Raw genomic sequence first — 23,835 nt, forward strand, 5'->3', positions numbered from 1 at the left:
CCCAGAAAGGTTGGTAGAAGAATAATGGCTGCTTTGTGCTTCTTTGCTTACAAATCACATTTTGCTAAGTGAATGSATTTCTGAGAACACAGGAATTGCCGTGCTGCCTCAGCACAGCAGTGCTCTGCTCCAGCATCCTGCCTGGCAGCTGCTGCAGGAGAATGTGCAGGAAACCTCCTAGTGGGCAATTATGGGAAAACCTGTTCAGATCCAAAATTTTCTTCCAGCCCCTCTATCAGTCAATAAAAATTGGAACRTCTTGAAACGTGGAGGTTTGTCTCTTTTCAAGCATTTGTTTCAAGTCCTTCCCAATATTTGGAACTGAGTGTTTTTCCATATCAGAGAGCTTGCTAAAAGCTGTATTTTCAAAAGTCCTTATCTTCCAGCCTGGCACTAAGCAAAGCTGGACAGATTTTGGGAAGGGCTCAGCTCCTTGGTTAAAGGGAACTGCTGAGTTCTTTTGCAAATCTGTCCTTAAAGGGTCACAACAGGAGCTGCTCTGTGCAGAGCAGTTTGAAAAGCTGTCCTCAGTGGGAGGTGCTAAGCCTTCAGAAAGCTGGAGCTCAACACTTTCGATAATCTGGCCCCAAGTTAAGTATCAGGGGCCAAATTAAGTGATTTAGAGGCAGAAATACCCTACTGACAGCAGTGGAAATTTCCACTTGGCAATGAATGGCTCAATAGGATTCTGGAATAATAAAGCCATGAAAAGGGGATAATGCAACAAATAAACATCAAAGGGTAAGACTTTCCWTTTCAATCATGTCTGCTTGTGTTCTGCATAAATGGACTGAAATATTCTGACATGAAAGAAGGAGAAGGAACGGTTAACTATACAGCCATGCATTTCTTTCTGAGATGAACACACAACATTTCTTAGGAACAGAGATTTCTCAGTTTCCTGTGACATATAGTTGGTAATTCACACAGTATATGAGACACTAGTGGTACTTGAACTAATCTCCTGGACTAGTCTGCTCTTCCTATCACCAAACAGAGTGGTTTGGTTTGGAAGGGACATTAAAAATCATCAAGTTCAACTCCTCTGTCAGGGTCAGGGGCACCTTCCACTAGACCAGGCTGTTCCAAGCCTCATCCAACAAGGCTTTGAACAATTCCAGGGATGGGGACATGCACCAAAGACAGAAGAGCCTTACATCTCTCCAGTTCTTTTCCACTCTGGGARTGGAGCTTTGCTGGTCAATCTCTTTTGCTTAGGAATAAAAGACTTCCCTCTCTCTCCTTTAGATATTTTCAACATCCAGCCACTTCCATCCACTATTTTGATCAAAAGTGAAGTCGGCACAGGAATGTTTATGACTATTTGTGGCATATTTTGACAGAGAATTTCAGAAGACCTTACTGGCACTCCAATGAACTTGGCACCAGAGAGCTTGAACCTCAGGCTATTTCCCTGCACTCCCATGGCAATTTCAGCCATACTTACTACCATGATTAAGACTCCTGTCCTTCACTTCTGGTGGAATRTCCCATTAATGAATGTTTCCTGCACATTTAGAAGACAAAGCTTGAAGCTGAGGAGGGTATTTATGTTGTGGGCTGGATGGAAGCACCTCATGTTTCCTTTGTGGCTTTGGGTCTCTTCCAAAGCTGAGGGCAGAATCTGGTATTTACAGCTCCCTCTAACACACCTGCAGGGGCACACAGGTATTTTAGGGCCACAGGAACWCCCTGCTCACAGGAGCTGAAGGAAGACAGCGGGAAAGCACCAGGGTAGCACATCAAGGAGAAAAATTTGGCATCAGACTAATTATCAGAACAWGGTTATTTAGCAAGTGTTAATGTCAGCTTTCTGTTGCAGAAGTTATTTGTCTTGGTGAAGCCATGAGGCAAGGAAGAATCRGCTGAGACATGAAAGATACTGCACACTCCTTCCCCCAAAGGGAGTGAACAAGGCAAAGGATGAACATTTTCATTTCACCAGAGGAAATCTGGTTATCAAGTTGTAATCTGCTAACAAATGCTGTTCCATGTAATTAAAACAAAACAACCAAAATAAGCCACAAAAATGATTGTGGACCAGCAGGAAACAGGAAATTCTCCACAGAGAGTGGCAATTCAGAGAACACCCACCATGTGGCCCACCTTCCCTATTGCCCCTCTAGAAAAAGACCTATTTTATACATGGTGATTAAGGCACTAAAGCAAAAAGTATTAACATGATTCACATGTAGAAAACAAGGTTATTAGACGTAGGGATCATTTCAGCATATTGTTCTCCCTAATAAGCATAGCAATGAGTAATTGAGTTTCAGGCAATCTCCAAGGTGGCGCTTTGTAGAGAAAACGGAACTTGGCATGATGTCTACTTTTCCTTTAATTACATTGCCCTAATGAGCAACTTTCTTTACTCTCAGCAAATTTATTTCTTGAGAAGAGGCAACAGTAATAAACATGTAAAAAAGGATCACCAGGTAGCACCTGAGAAGAAACATCAGCAGCTTAAAATGACAAGAGGTTKCTAAAAGTGGTGGAAAAACACCAGATTGTTCTCAGCTTCATTATGCTTATCACTCTTAAAAGCAAAGTAAAGGATGTCRGTGGAGCACATTATCCAACCTGGGAAGTGTCCTTGTTCTGTTTTTATTCCCCTTTTGCAAATGTTCCTAAGAACAACCCAGAAACACGAAGTGCTGATACTTCAACCCACAGCTCCTCTGCTCACACAGCAGCAGAGAGCAATTCTGCCTCGTGACCTTGTGAGAGATCAAAAGAGAAAATCACATGCCAATATCATCCTACCGAGTGTCAATATTGCCACTGCAACCTAATAYAGAGGATAAAGGGCTGGCTTTTCCAAAGTCTTTAAGGCATTTAGACATCTGACTCTTGTTGRAAGTCAATGATTGTTTTTCTTATCTTTTTTTTAGAAAACCACTGGAGAATCTGGACTCCCTGAATCTGTGTCTCTGGAGACAAAAAGCTGGGACATTTCATACAGATGTTCATTCTTCTAATTTTTTCCCTGAGCATTTACCAGGAGACACCACACCAGTGAAGATAGACCCTCTTTTCCACAGCTGGGTGAACATGTCACCTCTTGTTAAAATACCTGAGGTGTTCACCTTCAGAGAGCAGCAATTGCTGCTGCTCACAGGCCTTGGTTGAATTAAGCCAGTGCCCTGCCAGGTGACAATCTGACTTTGTAAATGCCAGTAGTATTATTCCTAAGGAAAAAACCAAACCAAACCAAAACAAAAAAACAAACAAACAAAAACAAACAAACAAAAAAGCCCAAAGTGGAAGCAAAGTTCTTGAGAGTCATTCCTGTTTTCAGTGTTAGTCAAAGCTGGGGAGAATATTCTGGAATGTCTACCAGCTGCCTTAGGGCCACAATTTCATGCAAAGCATGAGTTTCCTCTGTTGGATTACTCCATGTAACTTCAGATGGGTGTTCAACTCACCTTTTGCTGGTTCAGGGATTCATGGATGTATCTGCACTCAGCAGTTTTGCCCTGACACACCAGAACTTCACAAGGTCTCTTCACCTTTCTGCAAGTACTGTTATTTAATRCACTCACAGACACAGGAGGAAACTTCATTTACATATGTTAAAAAAATACTCTGAGKTCTTCAGAAACAGGCACTTCAGATGCAAAAGTGTGAAATGAAATTATCTTCAAATAGAAAATMTGAAAGTGCCAGTGGCAGCAGACACTGAAGACCTTAAATGTTTATGCAGTTTTATGTATTGTTATTTCTTCAGGAAGCCTGCCACAGAAATGGCAGGGGTAGGGGAAGAAAGTATGTTAGCACTTACAGTCTACTCRTAAATGCATTAAGTGCAACTATTTTACTGAGGAAAAAAACCAGGAGGAGAGCAGAGGCACATCTCCTGGGGAGCTAATCTCAATTACTGCTCCCAATCATGCTTGAGCTGAAGAAAACCCTGCACAGAGCCCGTGCTGTACGTGACCTGGCAGTTGTGTGCMTTTGCCCCTTCAAAGACACCCATGTAATGAATGAGAATAGACYTTTTCCTTACAAAAAGAAAGAAAAAAGTGATTGTTCAAGAAAAAAAGAAATTCTAAAAAAGGCCTTCCATTAAAACTCTATTTATCGCAACACCTTCCCAGTTCCACAGATTTTTACAATCCCTGAAGCAAGACACCGGTACACAGATTTGATTTATGTAGGCAAAAGGGAGACACAAACATTTAGCTGGATTTGCTTACCACAAACTTATGATCAATTTTTGCAATTAAATGCAGGAGGGGATTCTTTGCCAGCCTCATACACAGTGCTGCAGCTATCCAGGCAAAGTGGGACAAAGGCTGCCTTACTTTCCTGTTTCTCTGGGTTTTTTTTTTTTTTTTTGAATACCTGCACTTGGATAGCTATAATTAGGCTGTAGCTCAGCCAAGCAGGATTTTGAAGCTTTCTTTTCCTCAGAGCAGTAAATGCCACTGCTCAATGTGGGCACCTGTTGTCACTTTCTCCAATTTGCAGGATGCAAAAGCTGAAACWGGAAAAATGCTGCAGTGCGCTACTTGAAATCCTTTCAGGGGCTCCCTGCAGCATGGGGAGGCACAGGAAGCCAAAAAAAGTTGTAAACACACTTTGCTAACTGCACCTCTTAGTTGTCAGAAAGATAAAAGTTTCCTGAACATGGAAAACAGCAGCATGAGCTGTTTTTGAAAACAGATCGTACATTTCTGGTAATTAATTGAATTTTGGGGATGTTTCATTTTTGTCTCTCAAGGAAATGCTGTTAGCTCCTCTATTCTGAGCATCCTGTGCGTTTTAAAACACACACTTCATTCCACAGAGAGTATTCCATCGGGAATATCAGTATATTTAAACTCTCTGAGGAAACATCACAGTGTGCAGCCAAAGCTCTTTATTCCCCCACCCTGAAGGTACCTGTGGTTTGAAGCATTTGGTCACTGCGGTCTGCTCCTGGCACTGCTGGACCCCACCTGCCCCTACAGCAGCACAGAAACACCGAGCAGGGCTACAAACGCTAACTCATAAATTTGAGGGCTGGAGAACAGTAGGAGAGAGGGGAGCAGATTCTCACATCATCAGGAGGGAAATAGGCTTTTAAAAAGCCAGTTGTGTCTGTGCACAACAATGAAGCTTTATGTCTATATAAACTGACAAGTCAAATTGTCCTCCTGGGCCCAATTCTCAACATCAGTGCCATTTGACGGCGATCGCTGCCTCCTGCCTCTGCAGCCGAATGGCTCTGTCTGCCAGCAAGGGCAGGCAAGATGATTAAAATAAGCATTAACAGAATGCTTTGGTGATTAGATTCTCCCTCTCTTTTTTTTTTCTCTCTTCACTTTCTCTTTTTTTTTTCTTTACATGTAGTTTTGGTCCGCCAAAGATTGCTAAAACCTTTTCTTCATTAGCAGTGTACTTAACAAGTGTAAATTTAAAGTATTCAYTTTCTTAAGGCCAAGGATTAAAGCAATTAAGGAAAACTGCTGCAACCTAGCGCCAAAGTCAATCCTTAACATGGAAAAGAAACAATGGTGCTTAACATATTTAAATAAAACCAAATTGTGCACAATTATGCTAACACTCTGTTAAACTAAATTCTCACTCTGCTGCAATGTTTTCTTAAAATTTCCTTCCTGAAACTGAAGTAACACATTTTTTCCCCCATTATGGCAACAGGTCTGTGGTCCCTTTGCATTGCTTTCCTGGCAAAAACATTGTAACAAAAACTACCATCAACTCTCATTTTGTCCTCTTTTGACAACCAGCTTCTCCTGACATCATATGGGCTCAATCCCTTGCCAGGTCTGCAGAGGATTTCAGTGTGATTTGGTTTGTGCTTACCAAATACCTGCCCTGATATCCTGAACCTTAAAGAGAGCCCAGGGGATCATTTCATTTGAAGTTTAAGGCAATGTTTTAATTTGGAGAAGATGAATCTCTCTGGAAAATGGCAACTCCCTGAAAGGTTTGTTTGCTTTCCATATCATCAGTTCCAAAAAGCTGAGTACCTACGATCCTAATGGGCCATGCTCTGCCCACCAGCACGAATTCAGCTTACACTGCCTCGAAGGATAAGCAGAGATCTGGAGACAGTTTTACCTCAGCACTGGGAATACACAGGAAGCAGCTGAGCAGCTGAGCAAGCCCAAGCACTGACAGCATGAACAGGCCTCAGAGACCATGTTCACTTTAATCCTCTTATCAGCAACTTGTCCTTGGTTGGAGGCTCTTTGTCACGAAGTCATTTGCCAATGAAGTACCATCAAGGACAGAAAAGAGCAAATACTCCATGAGCTAAGCACAATAAACATCCTACACAAGGAGCCAAGAGATCCTTTGCAATGGTCACAAAAATTTGCATCTGCCATATTATAGATGAAATGTAAGTGATTCCTGGAAGCCGATATCTTTTAACCTGCGAGGAGAACGATTGTGAAAACCTTGAAGGGGAAAGGGAAAGAAGCATCAAAAGCAGTGATGGGATGCAGAGAGACAGCCAGAGTAGAGGGCAATGAGGCTGCTCRATGGTATGGAAAATGCCAAATGCACATTGCCTTCAGACAGACCCTGTGTTCTGAAAGGTGCAAAGGGCACGTGTGTAAGCATGAGGGATGGCTGCCTTAATGGGTAACTTTCAACCACGACTAATTCATTCCTATAGCTGAGCTGTTTCAATTTCTCCAGATCCTCTGGAAGATATCAGGATGAATGAAATGGCTCTTTATCTGATTATGATATCCAGCTATCTTAAAATAATTTCAGCAACACACACAGCATATTGGAAGGTCTCAGAGACTTCAGGTGTCAAATTAAGAAACACCTAGCAGACTTGGAATGGACAGAAAATACCACAAACAGTGGGGTTTTCATCTAAGGAGATAAATGTGACCATAGCATGTCTCCCAGTATTGCTGCTGGGCCTTACTGACAAATTTGTCAGTTTTGCCTTATGTAGGTTGAGGACATGGAATAAGCTTGCAGGGCACGCCAGCATTATCCAGGGGTTTCAAATCCTAATCATCCAAAATGTTATAGTCCAGAAAATAAATTATCCTGTTTAAAACAGAAAGGAATTTCATTTGAGGAGAAAAGAAATTGTTTCAGGTTAACTAAAAATGATTTTTTGTCCATCCAGCTATGACATCCAAACCATAATTATTTGCACAGTTCTAGGTTCTGCTGCAATACTCTCAGCTGGAAATATTCACACAGTTCCTCTGACCTGCCCTGCTGGAGTCGCTAAAATATCACAAGACTTAGGRAAGCTACTGGGAAAAGCTTATACTCCTTAGCTACGAGAACCTCTTTTGATGCTTGCAGTCAGAAAAAGCAACATTGGCAAGACCAGGGCAAAATCCAGAGCCTGCTGGGAAGAATTTATTTGCTGTTGCATCAGAAGAGTGAGAAATAAACTTGTACCTGGATAAACCAGAGCTTTTAAATAACCCCCCAAAATTTCTTAGTTTCTGCGCTGCTTTTGTCCTTTTTSCATGGGTTTACCCATGCAGGGCACAGAGAGAGAGGGGTCTGGCCCCAAGAGAGTTCAGATGCAGCAGGCTGATCTCCCAGCAGGCTACAATATGTTCCCAGAAGGTACAGTGTAATTCCGAGGCCAAGGAMCAGCCTATTAGCTCCGCATGCCATTAATTTTCATGAACGGTTCAATCCGATGCTCACAGAAGCTGTTGGGCATCTTTCCATTTTGTGTCGCAGGACCTGGAGGAGGGCTTATTTATCTTTTCATTTCATACTCTCCCTTGAGGACCAAGCAGCTGGGTGCAGCTGTGCAGGTTTCCAGCCCCCTTTGTTTCCAGGCTCTGTGCCCAGCAGCAGGCAGGGCGCTGTCTGCAGGTCGGAGTGATGGCATGTCACAGTCAAAGCCRTTCAGATGAATTAAACTTCAGGCTTGTTTGACTAAACTTCTGAATTCACCACAGCTCCCCTGTTTTGCCAGCCTGAAGAAACAGCCCAGCAGGTTCTTGACTCATATGCCAAAATGCTTCCTTCATCCTGCCTGGAACTGGAAATKATTACTAATAGGTATTCTTGCTGAAATGATTTAACATCACGCACTGAATGAGATCACTAAGTCAAAATTTCTTTTCCTAAGTGACTCTCTTGCTGTTTGCCTGAATGCCAGAGGGGAAGGAGGACAGCATGAASTGAATTCTTTTGCTGGCTTTTTACAAAATCTCATCAATTACTGGAGAAKTCACACTAGGAAGTTTCACTCAGGTTCATTACAAGGGGTCCGTGATGCAGGTCTGGCAGGCAGAGGGGGTTGGAGACACAGGTTTGGGTTAACCTCTCTCTTTCACACTTTCTCCTTTTCCAGAGCTCTCCTGTCTAGGATGGAACTGAATTCAGAGAGGCAGTGAAATGAAGTGGGCATGAGAGCAAGGCTGGAGAGGAGCTGGGCACTCCTTGCCCTGCGTGCACAGCCCTGGATGGAGCAGCTGCAATTGTTAGAGCGGGCTGCAGGCACCACAGTGAAACCCAGAGTCTGGGGAGGAAAGGGGTCTGTGCACCACAAAACACCCCTCAGCTGCCAGGGCAGCTCAGGCCAGGCTGCCCTCACCCATCCGAGGCTGTCAGCCTCAGAATTAACTTATCGAGGTCAGCGCTCACAACAGCAGTGCGGTGCTTTGATGGACTCTTCCTTTCTGAGAAAGCCCCACAATCTCTGGCCCAGTGCAGCTATTACCTGCCAGCCTAAAGGATGATGAATGTTATTTATATCACAGTAATGGCTAACCACTCAGTGGAGACCAGGGACAGGCTGTGCTGTGGACTYTTCAAACACCCACTGAATGAGGGCTGCCCACAGATGGCCGAGAGTGCTAAGACATTTCAGAATAATGTTCTTGAATGTCTTGGACACGATGACCTCCAACAACTGCAATACCTGTGCTGATGCAACAACACGGGGGCTGTTCTACAGTAAAGATGTTTGTTCTTATATACCAAATTCTTATCAGTCACTGTGACATGTCCTTATAAYAGCAAAGAACTCATCTACTTCGATGCAAGCAACTACTTGATAAGAGGCTTTTAAGTTCCTTGATGAATAAACGTAAAATATAATCTATTTCAAACCAAACGGAAAACACAGAGCTATAGAGAGCTRTTCTAATGGAAAGTTTCCCTAATATTTAGCTGCTATTGTTCTGCTGTCCAAGAAATAAAGCGAATCAATGAATAAGAACTACTCAAGATGAAGATGAGAAAAGTAATCTATCAACAGTAAAACATGAAGGGCYTCAGCCTATAAAAAAACCTGTAAGMCCAATTTAACTTTGGCAWGTGCACACTTGCAGGATTAGGCTACAAATAATTGCAGAGAAATGGAAGAACTGATAAACTATAGCTTCAGCTTTCCAGTATAGTGAGCCTGGAGAGTGGATAAMTACAACTTCCCAGGAAATACCCTCTGCAGAGATGCAGAGAAAATACATCTAAAACATTAAATGCAGATTTTTTTTTTTAACTATTAATGATTCTCTTTGCATCTTGGAAAAATCACACAGTGACTTCTTTCATATGCACTGAGGTACAAAAACCTAAAATATTAAGTGACACATTCTACCAAAAAATGCCTTAGAGATGGTGCTGTGAAAAAAGTGTCAGCCCCTTCTTTATCCCTTCTACAATTAATGTTCCTGTACCGCAGTTCTAAAAATATATCGAGAAATCAGCAACATTTGTGTCCATCAGAAACCTGATTAAAATACAAGTGCTRAGAAATACTTTACCTTTAATTATATTCTTTGCACTTAAAAGCTGCTTTAGGCAGGGCTGTGTCAGAGCTTCACAGCCAAAAGCCTGAAGATCTCAGAACCCAGCAAAAAGATTAAGCAGGGAACAGCCTGACAATGCTTTCTTCTGCCTTTTCCATCATGAGTGGTCACTCCAAAACCAAAYGGGAGAAATTAAGCACACAGTAAGAGACTGCAAGCACTTTCTGGCTGTCTCAACTGCAGAAGTCTCCTAAGAGGACTGATGTCTCAGCATCTGGGCATTCCTCTCACTGTCAGGCACTCAGAGCAATGGGATTTATCAGCAATCTGCTGAGCACATTCAGATGAGGCTCTGCAGAGCCTGGAGAGCTCAAAGGCATTTACAGACAGAAAGGGGCTTGCGAAAAACTCGTGTAGCCAGAGCTGAGACCCAGAGTCTGTGAAAATTGCTCCCCATTGCTGTTAAACCTTAACTGTGGTAGTGAAAGCAGCCACTGCAATATACACAATTTATCCTGGGTGTGCTTTACAATTGTCTGAGGGAGGCCTCCATGCCACATTTGACAAGGAAAAGGCTGTTGGGATGATTTTGGAAGGTGGTCTTTGCTGCCTAAACTACAACTCCAGCTATCACTCAAATGCATGGAAATGAAGTGTCGTTTATGAACAGGTTTTGGATTTTTGAAGCATAAATTTAACGAGAAATAGATTTAAAGCTCTCTCCAGCACCCACATCTCACCCAATGGTACTTTATTCCTCATAGATTTCCCCACCATGATCTACATATCTTCCTAAATCTTTAAAAGTATCTTCTTGTCAAAGGGATATGACTTGTTGACATCACACAGAGATGCATTATATCAACATGTTTTTGCTGTACTGACATAAGCTCCAAATCATTTCCAAAGTCAGCTGAATTTTCAATAATTTGTTCCTTTTTCATTCTTCAAAATAGCTTYACTCACTTATGACAGCAAATTGCTKAAGTCCCTCCAACCTCAATCCAGACAGTGATAGAACTTTGCACCAAACTTTTTATAGCATCAAATGTGTTTTTGTTTCCCTGGCATCCTAAAAAAAAAGAAATCTTTCTTCAGCTACAGTCTGTACAAAAAGGTGTTAGCTCTGTGGTATTCAGGAAGAGCTAGTTAGAYTCTGAGGCTATACATTCTTCTGCTAAAAGATACATTATCATATCTCTGTCTAAATATTTATGCTTCCTATGTTTGCTAAAGGCAACACCTACAATTGCTATAATTGAAAATGACAAAATAGAAAAGAAATTTTTCGCCAATTTTCCATCCTTTTGCATTTAACAACACTAAATATATAGTCTGGCTCATTAAGAGAGTTTTGCCGGTTTCTGTTTAGCTATAACAAGGGAGAAATAAATGTGCTACAAAAGAAGAAAATGGAATTGTAAATATGACAGAAATGGAATGAGATTTTGTGGGTTGATGCAGCATCTGAAACCACTTAACACATGTGAAAAGGACAAAAATCAGAACCAAACAACCATTTAGGTGGAAAACACCTGGAAGATCATTGAATCCAACCATTAACCCAGCACTGCCAAGACCACCACGAACCCATGTCCCTGAGAGCCACATCTACACATCCTTTAAACACCCCCAGGGATGGTGACTCCACCACTTCCCTGAACAGCCTTTTCCAGTGCCTCACAACCCTTTTGSTGTTAACTTTTGTCTCACACAACTGCTTTTAACCACCCCACTAGCAATTTCCCATAATTTATTTCCATTGGATCTCCTTACTCTGTAGTCTCATTAAGGTTTTACCCTTATTAGTCAGGTTTTCAGGCACTACACTTCATATAACTTGTCAGTAATACACTTTCTTCACCATTTTTGCATATTTAAGTAATTGAAAAATTTTAAAACACACTATCATTTTTTTTGTGAGTGGGGACTTGTCATCATGTAGATATCACAAAAGAAAAAATACAAAAGCAGAAAATGTCATGAATTCTCTTTCAAGCAGATGGTATTGCAGTAGCACTGAACAAGTTTATATTAATTACTTTCAGAAAGAGAAGGAGATGTCACATTTCAGATAGAGGATCCCACCAAACCCACTAAGAACAAGCCGTAAATTTAACAATAGTGAGATTTTTTCATAGAATCGTTGTGACAGCTGTCAAGCTGGGGAAAACTTTTTGTGAATGCCAGTACAATTGTTCATTTAAACAAAAGGCAGTAATTCAGTCAYASTGGAACAGCTCATGAGCYGAGCTCTGCCACACAATCTGCACAYATGCAGATATTCCATCTATATGCAGAGCTGCTCTTTAATTTCCATCTATGGGGCTGCAATGTGATTTGTCCAGAGCTGAGCAGAGCCCTACAAAAATCAGGCCAGAAGGCAATTTGTGATTGAGTTGTAACAAGCTGCCTGTGTTTTCTCTGTTGTGAGGGGGAGGTTTGGCACCCCAAGTGAGCAGCCGGTGTAGGACACGCTCCCTTCATGCCAARCTGACCATGTGGTCACCCTTTTTCCCTGTGCCCTTAAAATGAGAGAACACAACTCTTGGTGGAGATGTCACCTCGTCCTGTGAGCAGGGACAGACTGAAGCACCAAAGTTGTCAACTGTACCCTCCCCAGAGAGGGAGATCACAAGGAAATCCCAGTATAGACCTTGATGCTATCATAGGGTCTTTGAAGCAATAAAAAAGCAGAGATCCCATTGACTACCCCCACCCACAGCATGGCCTGGACCATTAAGGTGATTTACTACAGCAAAACCAACCCTGAAGAAATGGAGTGCAACTTTTACCTCCTCATAGACATCATCATTCCTGCTGAAGTCTCCAGCCCTCCTTGGAAGCACATGGACATGAACATGCTGAAAATGTGAAACAAGAGAATGGTGATTATCAAGTTCATGACTTTCTTTTCTGAGCTGTCAGCATTATTCTCCACACACACAAGTAACGATGCACAGGCTCCCACAGCATTATTTTCAGAGGAAAAGACATTAACCTGTTCCATAACTGTATCTCAACTCTTTGGAGAATATAAAAGAGGAAAAACATGAGAGAGCAGCCCTAGTGTATTATATGAGCTTCAGAGTGAAATGCCTGGAAGTTGAGGGGCTCTGTGGAATTATTCATAGTTGTCAGTCAGAGATGTATTTAGTCACAGCTTTGAAATAACGATGTCCCCGGGAGCTGAGYGCTGTGCTCCGAGAGCAGACGGGAATGAGAAGGGGCCGGAGATGGGACGTGGTGGAGAGCTGGGGTGGGCAGGGAGAGCTCAGGGACAGAGGGGGAACTGCCACAGCCCGGAGAGCACGCAGGGAGAAAGGCTGACACAGAGCACAGTGCCTCTCACAAGGCTGGAAAGACTTTAATGTGTCCTTTCTGCTGCAGCCTGAATATAACAAACCAAAGGCCCCGGGGGTACAAGAATCATGCTGGGGACACAGCTGCAGGGACAGAGAGCCAGGTGACCCAAAACCTGCAAGGAACAAGGATCATGATCTCAGTTTGGCAGAGCCTGAAGCAAAAGTGTCCCTCTCCTGACACAGGGCCATTGCCCACAGGGTAGCAGAGCTGAGGACTGAGCTGCACAGGCAGCTTTGGGTCACCTGGTTTGGGAGGGAGGTGAAGGGTGATGTATTTTTGTCAAAAGTGCTGATTGATTTGGGGAAAACAAACAAAACTATGGGCAACACTTGGCGCCTTGATGCTGTGTTATTACTATTACAATTTTTTTTTCCTGACATGCTCTTCCTACCATAAAGAAAAGGAAATTCAAGATCCTCAAGACCCAAACTCTACAGGGAAAAATACTTTTCTGCAGTAAGTCCAGCTACTAACAACATWGCAAAGCATTCTTTTCTCTTTCCCCCTTTGTCTTTCACTCTTTTGAGTAATGAAAAACAACCACTGAGAGTAATCCTTCATGAAAAAAAAAACAACCCAACACCTAGATGAGGAGAGGCAGCAAATAATCTGAGTGACAGATCACATTTATGCATCTCCAGATCTTTTTAGATGGTGCCTAAATCCTTAAAAAAAAAAAAAAAAAAAAAAAAAAAAAAAAAAAAAAAAAAAAAAAAAAAAATGAAAAAAAAAAAAAAAAAAAGACTGCATCAGAAACAGCACCAAATGCTTTGCATTGAATTTATATAGCTTGCACCTGATTCAATTTGATGAGGCAGAAATCAGGTGAAACTCCTGCACCTCATTGAAACATTCTCAAAACATGGTTTAAGTCTATAATGAAATATGAAATCAAAAAAGATTTTCCTAGGCTATTTGTAAGAAAATTCAAACATACCTATATTGTGTTAGCTTCTATCCATAAAAACATTTGCTCAGTCAACAAAATGAARTCACAAGGATGTTTCAGTTAATGAAATATTCCGAATACCACACGATTYTTTTTCTCAGCTTTACCCTAGAGAAACCGAATATGTGATTTCYTATTCTTATCATTATCCACAGCTTTCAGTGTATTCAGACTAGAGACGAGGGTGAATCTTGAGGGTCAAAAACTGTGTTTTTGAGTAATATATCAGTGATAGTGTTCTGATAGTGTATTATACTAATATATCATAAGAGCGCAAGTGCTCCTGTGATGTATTAGTGCAATGTATCATCTGAACATCACTGCTCCTATGATGTATTGCTCAAAATCACAAAGCAACTTTAAAGACGGTCTTCAGTAGCCCTAGGCCTGAAATTTCGCTTTTGGACAGACTTTCAAGAAAAAGAAAAGTGTAGATTAAAGTTTGCGGGGGTACTGTAAAATTTCACTACTGTCTCACACCTGTGGTTCTCTTTAGATTTTAAATTTATTCATAAGAAYAGAGTGTGTTCATCTGCCAGTCAGTTTCTTTCTCTTCTGCTACAAGGAATGATAGCTTTGCTGCAAGTATCAATTTGCAGGAATTCCTCTTGACGGTAGATATAAAATCTAATATCAGCTATCAACAACCATATTCCCCAGAAGTTTAGCCACCTTTAAGAGTAATTTTTATCTCTGGAGCAGAATGTTCCAGGACGCACTCAGGAGAAGATCGGTATACCCGTGACAGATGATTTGAAATATCAGAAAACACGCAGGGATGAAGTGCAAAGCTCAGTGCAGAGATGCTGCACTGCAGATGCACAGACCAGCACAGCAGGTAATGAGTGAGCCTAATGTGATCTTCTACCCAAAATGGGCTCTTATGATCAGCGTGAAGAAAAAAAAGAAGAAAAAGTGTTTATGACAGCATATGGGCTGTTTGGCATCAGAGGGGACATTCTCAGGGGTTAGTTCACCTTTACTACAGGCATTGTGTTCTCASACACTGCCAGGCTGCATAGAGTCCATCAACTGTATTGCAAAACAAATGAATATTCCCTATGTTTGAGGCAACAACAATCAATTTAAAAGAGAGTAATATTTTCCAGCCATCCTTTTTTTATTTTTTTTTAAACCCTCTATGCATGGAACATAAATAAATATCTGAAATCTCCCCACTGTTTGTTAACAGAAGCAAATAGGAGCAGCAACAGTCTCACATATTTTCCTTCTCCTCAGTTTTAGCAAGAAATAGAAGCAGTTCAGAGCTGTGGCTCCCACATAGTCAGAAACACCGAACAGGGAGATTTTACACCTTCCCTAATCCACCTTGCAGCTTCTGGCCTTCTCAACTCGGAGAGGCGGATATTTTGATTCATTAGGAGATCTTTAATTGATCAGTTTTACTCCTTAGTACAATTTGTTATTGCTAAAGCCTCAACCCACCAAGGCACTTAAGCACCAGCTCTATTTCCAACCTGTGAATTGGTTCAGTGGGAATATTCACATCCCRGATGTTTTGTTTATGTCTCAGTGTTTTGCATCCACTGCTGGCTACAGGGAGGTCTCCCTAAATGGCAGTAGMAAAAATAACTTCAAGGTGCCTGCAAATTAAAGTTGCTTCCTTCCATTTGTTTTCCAAACAAAACAAAAACCTGCACATCAAAAAAACCCATTTGCAATTGACTGAAATGTGTCAGATGAAAACAAAACATTGGGATGCTTTTTTTTCCTTTTTAACCGAACAAACAGATTTAGACAAATCTTCCATCAAAACATTGCATGAACAGAAAACATCTAAATATTGACCAAAATTGTCAAAATAAAGCATTTCAATTTTTTTTTCTCCAGTTATTGCAGGGATCCTCATGCCTGGTGGGTGGCAGACAACACCATCACATTCCAGCAGGCTGTATTCAATCACTGTTGATGGTATTTCATTTTTTTCCTAAAAAAATTGCTTTCCCCTCATTTTGCATTATTTTGATTAATAAGCAAGGAAAGCAACACACAACAGCCAAGACATTTACATTAATGGACCAATCAATATCACCCACATCAGGGTAGRAAAATGCAGGCACACGCTTGCATTGCTTAGCTCCACTCCCTGCTCGTCAGGCACTGATAGGGGAAGCAGGACCCTGATACACTGAGTGGACAACAGTGACAATATGTGATTTAAAGATGCCTGAGCCCCACCAGTTGTTTCTGATACTGTAGGCAAGATTTCCAGCCMGGGATGTCCAGAACAGCAGTAGCTGAAGGAGGCTGTGGGAGCTGGATCTTACAGGACCTTCAAAATTATAATGATTAGACTGRGTTTTCTAGGGCTGGGAGTGCAATTCCCACTGCTTCACATTGTAAATAAAATCTCAGTTTGAGAAACTCCTAATGGTGAGAATTATCAGATGATGCAAAATCACTCGTAAGAGAAGTTTGTTCAAGATTTTTCGTATCCAGGAAGACAAGAGCATTAGAAAATGTACTGCAAGGAACAAATCTTTAGTGCCACAGGGAACCYGTGAGCCAGCACCAATGTGATGTCTCTGATCTCCCAGCGCAGCAAGAGGAAGCTCTGAGGAGCTCCATGGCATTSCAGTCAGGACTGTGGGAGCACTGGGCTGCTCATGGGCACTCAGCAGCAMGCTCATCCACCACTGCTGAAATCTGCCTGCTGCACAGGCTTTTGTGGGATTACACAGCTAACGCCCCTCTCCAGTGAACCAGGGCTGCAAAATGCCCAAAAAGTCTCAGCCAAAAGAGCTGGAGCATGTGCTGGTGGAGAAACAAGCATTCACATCRGGTGAGTTTTACTTGAGCACTCAAGGCCATGCAGAAAGCAATGCTCCTGGTTACGGCTGCTTTTATATACTGAATTATGGTCAAATAACCCATGTGTCACCACTGCACTGGATTTAAAGTGAAAGTACTACACAAAAATAGACACTGAAAGAGATTGCCCAGGTAGACCAGAATAGTGAAGAGCAGATGACCCTGCCACACACCCTGGGGAGGACATGGACATTGCCTGCAGTAATTCATGAACATTATCTTGTGTTCACTCAGCTGCTGTGCTGGTTAGCAGAACAACAAAGCTCAGCTTCCATCAGAAGGGAGATAACWGTCTGTACATGAGCTCCTCAGCACCTGGAGTCTATTAGCAATAAATGCTCTTACAGGATGAATATATAAAAGCTGGCAAAGGGTCACGCAACCGTGAGAACAGAGGGGCTGCCAAAATGCTGGCAGTGGAAGGGCTGTTCCCCCTACATCTGGAAAAACAGAACATGGCTGAGCTGCTTCTTCATGCACAAAACCAGATGCCTTTCAGCAGATTAATCCTTCCTCTTGGTACTTTGCATTCTTTCTRCAGTCAAAGCTTGGCAGTTGTGGTTTCCACGGTCTCATGGTGCTGTGAGGTCAGCAAAGGCTGTGATCTGTCCCTGCTGTGGTTGTGGCCAGGCAGGAGGAAGGGAATCAGCACAGGAATCAGCAGCTCCAGGCAGCAAGAACATCTGGCCAGGAGAGCTTCTCAGCCATGCTGGTTTTCAGATAAGACCTCGCTTGCTGCAAAGTGCCCTGTCCATTACAGAGACAGGGGCTTCCCACCAGAGGCTGTGATAATGCTTCTTCTAAACCACCAGATTAACTGTAGAAATTCCAAACTAATAACCATTCTCCAAGCMGGACTGTTAGTGGGCGATAAAGAAAATCAACCCTAATACAGAGATAGCCACAWGAAAAATAGGGCAATTTTGTCCTCTCTGTAAACTGGGCTTCCATGGAGCCCTTGTTTGCTATTCTTGATTAACTGCTCAATTATCCCTGTTACAAAGTTATTCCATGGAAAGCCCTGCCTGTATATCCACAGCTCATTAACAGAAAGCGCTCCCTCTGCTGTCCCCGAAAATCCAGCCACAGACATACTTGGTACAGCTGCTCTTTCTAGGCACTGAAAGCCCAGTTCCAGGGCCCTTGACCTGCATGTCCTGGCAAAGACATTTTTGTGGGAAAACAGTTCCCATTCAGTGAGTATTTTTGAGTTCTTGATGTTTTTCTCAGTCCTGAATTGGTTTGAGATGGAGAAACAAATTTAAAAAAAAAAAATTAAACTCCTATCCAACGTTAGGTGAAGAGTTTTGGACATTTAAAACACTCAGTTTTCACAGCCTTCAAAATGATTGCCAGCATTAGTACTGTTTTCCCACCATTTCCAGTAGTTATAAATTGGCCCAAGACAGATCACTTTAAAGGAGTTAATTTTTATAGAATAATAAAACATTGCAGGAAACTACTTGAAACCATTCCTTTCCTACAGAAATGCCCCATTTCTAGGAATCAGTGATTTCCTTTCAAGCTTCACTAAAACCTTGTGCACAAGGCTGCACAGACGCAGATATTTGGGGTCACCTCCCCTGCTGGCAGCTGTTTTTGGGGTGAGGATTGCTCCAAATCCAGGGAGGCTGCATGCACTGACACACTCCTGTAACACCTTTGGTTTGTTAAAACACAAAGCTGAGRTTTGCTTTTCTGCCATCATGAGAAACAGGAGGATGGGATACAGATGGAAAGGAGTGGCAAAGACTGCCAGGCTTGAGAGCAGGATGTGCAGGGGAACAGATTGAAGCTTGGAAGGGAAAGACAGAGGAATCCACATCTGTCTCAAAAAGCCCAGGGCAGCAGCAGAGGAAAGAGCAGAGGCAGATGTGGGGATGGACTAGAAGGGCCACTGGAGAACGGGAAAGGTTGAAGTTATTAACAGAATTAAATAGTGCTTGGAATTTTGTGAATAAAAAATGTGCAGAAAGAGAGCACAAAGAGAGAAAACACGAAACTGGAACAGTTTGGGAGAGGAGATCATACAGGCTGTGCATGTGCTACCAAGCTGTGCCCTTTCAGGAAACACTCGTGTAAATCTGCATCGCCCTGTGCTGCACACCCACCCTCAGGAGGAAAAATAAAACTTTGCAATGACTTCTACCCTATCAATATTTATGCCTCTGGAAGAGTAAGTATCAAGACACTTGCTCAGCGCAGAAAAAACGTACTTTGGAAAGCAGCAAAATGAAGAGAATTTGCAAACATATCAGAAGCCAAACCAAGTGGGGGACTTGCAGTAGAGTACATCTTCAAACATGTAGATTCAGAAATGTGCAGATTCAGCATTCTCAATAAATAATGCATATGTCAACTGCTATGAAGTTTTAAAGAAATTAGGTGTGGATGAACTAGAAAAGGGATGTAGACCTAATGAAAACAAGCACAGAAAGATTTTTAAATCTACTTGATATCTGTAGTTATAACTTCCATGGCTGAAGGCAACTTTAGCAGTTGCAAGAGAAGTGCTAACCCCCCCGCTTCAGCCCCAAACCAAGAAAACTGGCACAATAATGAGGATAATAAGCCCATTTGTTGGAAGTGGTGATCTGAATGCATATCTCTTCAGAGATCCTCTGAAAGGCAGCAAATGAATAAACTAAATGGAAATAAAGTTGGGTGATGGTTTTGAACTGGTATTTCCTGCCCCCTAACCTGGTTTGCTGCTCCAGGAACGAGTCAGGCCAGGGGCCATCAGCTGTCAGTGTCCATTGTCCATTGCCCATTGTCCATTGCCCACAGTCCATTGCCCATTGTCCATTGTCCATTGCCCATTGTCCATTGTCCATTGCCCATTGTCCATTGCCCAGTGTCCATCCCCTCTCCAGCACTCACAGTGGGCAGACCTGCAGGAGCAGTGACCATTACTCTGCAAAAACAACAAAAAACCCAGTCCTCGGCCTTTTTTACAGCTGGGAATGACCAATGAAGGGGCCTCTGAAGTTACTCAGGAAGGTGATCCATGCTCAGGGACAGCTGGAAAGCACCTCCCTCGAGGCCCTGTGCTTTTGCCTTCCCTCAGGGTCACTCTGCCCAGGTATTTTTGTGCAAATTTGGTGTTGCTGAGATGCAAATGAAAGCACAACTGCATTTCCCCTCACCTTTGATCTTTAGCTAAGTCCTGATAAATGCATATTGTTTGAACACTTGTGATATGTATAATTAGGGTTCTTTAATTTATGTTTCAATAAAATGTTCTATAATAAACATTTACTGCTCTGTGAATAAACATTTAAATGARGCTCCTAATGGGGGTTACACGTTTTGAAGCAGTTCATGGCTTTGCTGAAGTCTCTCCCTATATTTAATGAGAGTCATTTCCATAATCTGTGCATTATTGCTTAAGCCTCCCTTTAGGAATATTTTACAAAGTAAAATTGTGTGAAATATTATCAGCCGAAAGAGAAAATGCTAAGAGGATTATCAAATTGTCCTGTTAAAGGGACAGCACAAACTTTCATTTCCCCCCTGAGATGCCAACACTGTAATTATGTAAAATGTGCTTACTAATCGTCACACCAGTGTGTTATTACTGGGTTTTTCCCTCAGAGATTCAGGCTAAATTAAAAGGACAGGAGACCTCTGAAAGGTCTGATATGAAGGGCAATATAAAGCTAATTTAGTTTTTGATATTAACAAGAGGAAGGATCAAATCCCCCAGGAAAATCTTGTAGATGTCAAGAAACATCCGAGCGGGCCGAGCGCTGCTCTGGACAAAGCTGTGCTCTGCTCTCCCGTGATGGGGCCCTGCAGCCCCAAAATTAACACCCAGGGCCTCATCCCCATTTTGCTGAAACTTCCACCCATTTTCTCACTGACCCCGGTAATGGCAGCACTCAGTCTCCCCTGTGAGATAAGAAGCATACTAAGGTCGAGGGGAAGATTATTGTTGGAATACAGAGGGTTGTCAATTCCCTGGAGTAGCTGCAAGAATACAAACACCTGTAAGATATTTCTTCCATATGTCTGAGTACATTTGAGGAGAGCATAAAATTGAAATATATCTTCTCTGCTCTAGCAGGGAATAAGAGCATTATAGCAGCAATGGCCCACTCCCCCTTTAWTGCAGGGAGTAGGGGAGAAGAAAAGAAAATAAATCAGGAATGGATGTGACAGGGGGAAGACAAGCCTTACATACCAGTTATTCTGAGAGGAAAATCATTATCTCTAATTCTTGTGGCTATTTTGTGGCCCTTTTAGACAACTGCTGCAATCTCTTCTAGGATGATGACAAGGTTGCTGCAGAATGAAAATACTGTCTCTGTCTCCTCATTCATTATTTAAAGAAATGTATTGGGTTTRTGTGGCTGGGTTTGGTGGAGGGGGGCTACAGGGGTGGCTTCTCCCCACCCGTGAGCTTTTTGATGTATTTTCTCTCCCCTGTCCAGTTGAAGAGGGGATTGATAGTGTGACTTTGGTGTCCAGCCAGGGTCAGCCCACCACGAGATGAAAGAGAAGTGCTACTGCACTGAGAAATAAATGCTTTCTGATGATGGCAATGTGTGACCAAGCTCATAAGTTTGTGTGGAGGATGAATTGCATTCAAGCCACGCTGCCTCTCATCACAGAATCCATCACTGTTAAAGGAGATTTCCAAGGCTCTGTGTCAGTTCTGAGGCATTTCATACCCTTAAGAATACATTTCCCAGGAACTAGCAAATATCTCAGTGCATACCTGTAGCACTCACTAGACTGTATTTAGTTCTTTATAATATTAAAATTATATATAGCAGCTATGGGTTCTGAAACATGGGCTGTTTCCCTGTTTTATTGCCGAATGTGCACATTCATCACTAAGGTTTAGMTGCTTCAGTTAAACCTTTTAAATGTAAATTATTTTCTGTTATAAAAAGCTGATTGTGGGAGTTTTAGTATTTCAAAGATGGTAATTTATGTGACTGGAACAAAATAAAACATTCAACAGAAACAGAATTTTTCTTGATCAGAAACACTTTTATGCTTCAGTATAGTTTTCTTTTCATATTTTCCTCCTGCAACAGTGGCCTCTGTCTTTCAATTAGCTTGAAACAGAAGATCTTACATAAAATCATAATTTAACGCCATTTGCATATGTGTAATTTCACAACTTCTTTGCCTCTCATTTAAAGCATTTTTAAGATGTCATGACCAGTGCCTGAAACCCTTGTGCAGCCACTCAGCTGTTCACCCTCAACAGTCCACAGAATTTTTTTGGACAATGGGGAAGCACTATCAGTTTCCAAAACCCCCTCAGCATTGTCTCCCCCCTTGTCACCTCAAACCATTTCAATGACGTATCAGTGAAGGAGCTGAAAATGAAGAAAGCAGATTTTCAGCATGTAGGATTTGACTGCAGGTCAATCCYATTTTTCTTTGACTTACTTCCCCCACTTAGTGTTGAATTTGGGATACAAAATGGTTTCATGAAAGCAAACAGCCTCCTTGGAAAATCAGACTTCACAGGGYGCCTACAACATCACCCAAGGAGGACAGAAAACCCTGCAACAACCCCTTGGTTCCAGCAGCTGTTGGATCAGGGTTTGCACAACACCATGAGAGCACTGACATCTTTGAAGATTTTGACAACAGCCTACACAGACTAACATCTTCTCCCAGGCTACCAGTGAAAAAGTACTGTCATTCCTGACTTCCCAAATAATTTGGATTTTTCTCACCATCTTTCATAACACCCAGCCCTGCTCCAGCTGTCTTTCTGCTCAAACCAGTGGCAACACACTTATCAACTTCAGCTGAAGTCCCTCCTGCTTTGACTAAATCCAGCAAGCAGATGTGCTAATAATGGCAAAGGGTATACAATAGAATGTCCACAAACTTCACCATAAAATAAAATGCATTACATTGGCTTTATTCACTATGTAATATTTTCAGATCAGGTTAGAACATGTACCAGTGTCCCTCTCTCCAACATTTTACTAACTTCTTACTTTTGTTAAGCCCTAGTGTGGCACCATTTGCACAGCTCCCACCTAAGTGTGGTGAGTGGCTGCCAGACCAACACTGATAAACACACAGAAATGCATCTTCCACTGACTGCTTGCTAAAACAAGAACCCGGTCATTTTAACTTACCAATTTAATTACAGAAATGTATTATTGATTCAATCTTTCTTCATATTMATGAGCTGGCTAGAGAGAAGAGTGAACTGTTCAGCTTAGTACACTTTCACCTTGATAAACATGAATTACCCTAATTGGGGAAGAGGTTATTTCAAAATTGTTTAAATCCACAGAATCCTTTCAACAGGGAACTTTGGTGGATTTGAAATGCATTCTGGCGTTTGCCAGGAACCCAGCTGAAAGCACCAGACTTGCTGTCCTGGAGACCTTTCAACAGAYACTTTGTCCAAATGGATTTGACTGTGACGAGTGGGGCCATATGGGCAGAGGGACAGCAGAGGTGAACAGTCTGTGATTACGTCCCTAAGTCGTTTAACCTTCAGAATTACGATCCCACACACTCTGCCACCCAACAGGAGGCTGTACAAGCAGGTGAAAAGATAGATGTCTATTCTTAATGACTGTTTAGGAGACTGCTGAGCTCTGGTCTGTGCCCATGTTGGTTCAGTTCATTAATGTAATTAACCAACAATCAATCTTTTTAAATTAGCTACACAAAAACAGCTACAGCCAGATCAACTGACATGAAAGTTAGGTCACGCTCCATTTCTGCGCGATTTAGCATCCACTCTGGAACAGAAGACAGGGCATGGAGGCATCACAAACTGGAGCCAAATTCCTTTGAAGCCCTACAACTTAATTAAAGTGTGCAAAACCTGTGCAGCTGGCTTGGTCTTATTTGCATGGCCTTCTGTGCTTGCAGCTCAACAACTGCTCAGAAAACAAATAGGGAGGAAGGAAGGAAGGAAGGAAGGAAGGAAGGAAGGAAGGAAGGAAGGAAGGAAGGAAGGAAGGAAGGAAGGAAGGAAGGAAGGAAGGAAGG

The 23,835-nt window shown here is 42.2% G+C and overlaps 1 protein-coding gene across 3 annotated transcripts in view; it reads right to left on the bottom strand.

The window, feature by feature from the left end:
• The window catches only part of FHIT (fragile histidine triad diadenosine triphosphatase), a 504,007-nt gene that overhangs the window by 69,403 nt on the left and 410,769 nt on the right, over window positions 1-23,835 (bottom strand). For all 3 annotated transcript variants that reach the window (XM_057390370.1, XM_057390369.1, XM_057390368.1), the window contains one exon: window positions 12,500-12,568. In XM_057390370.1, coding sequence (XP_057246353.1) covers window positions 12,500-12,568 — 69 coding nt within the window. The remainder of the gene's footprint in view (window positions 1-12,499; window positions 12,569-23,835) is intronic.

Source organism: Malurus melanocephalus, unplaced genomic scaffold (assembly GCF_030028575.1).
Source record: "Malurus melanocephalus ecotype Western Australia unplaced genomic scaffold, MMel_1.1 scaffold_24, whole genome shotgun sequence".
Taxonomy (NCBI): domain Eukaryota; kingdom Metazoa; phylum Chordata; class Aves; order Passeriformes; family Maluridae; genus Malurus; species Malurus melanocephalus.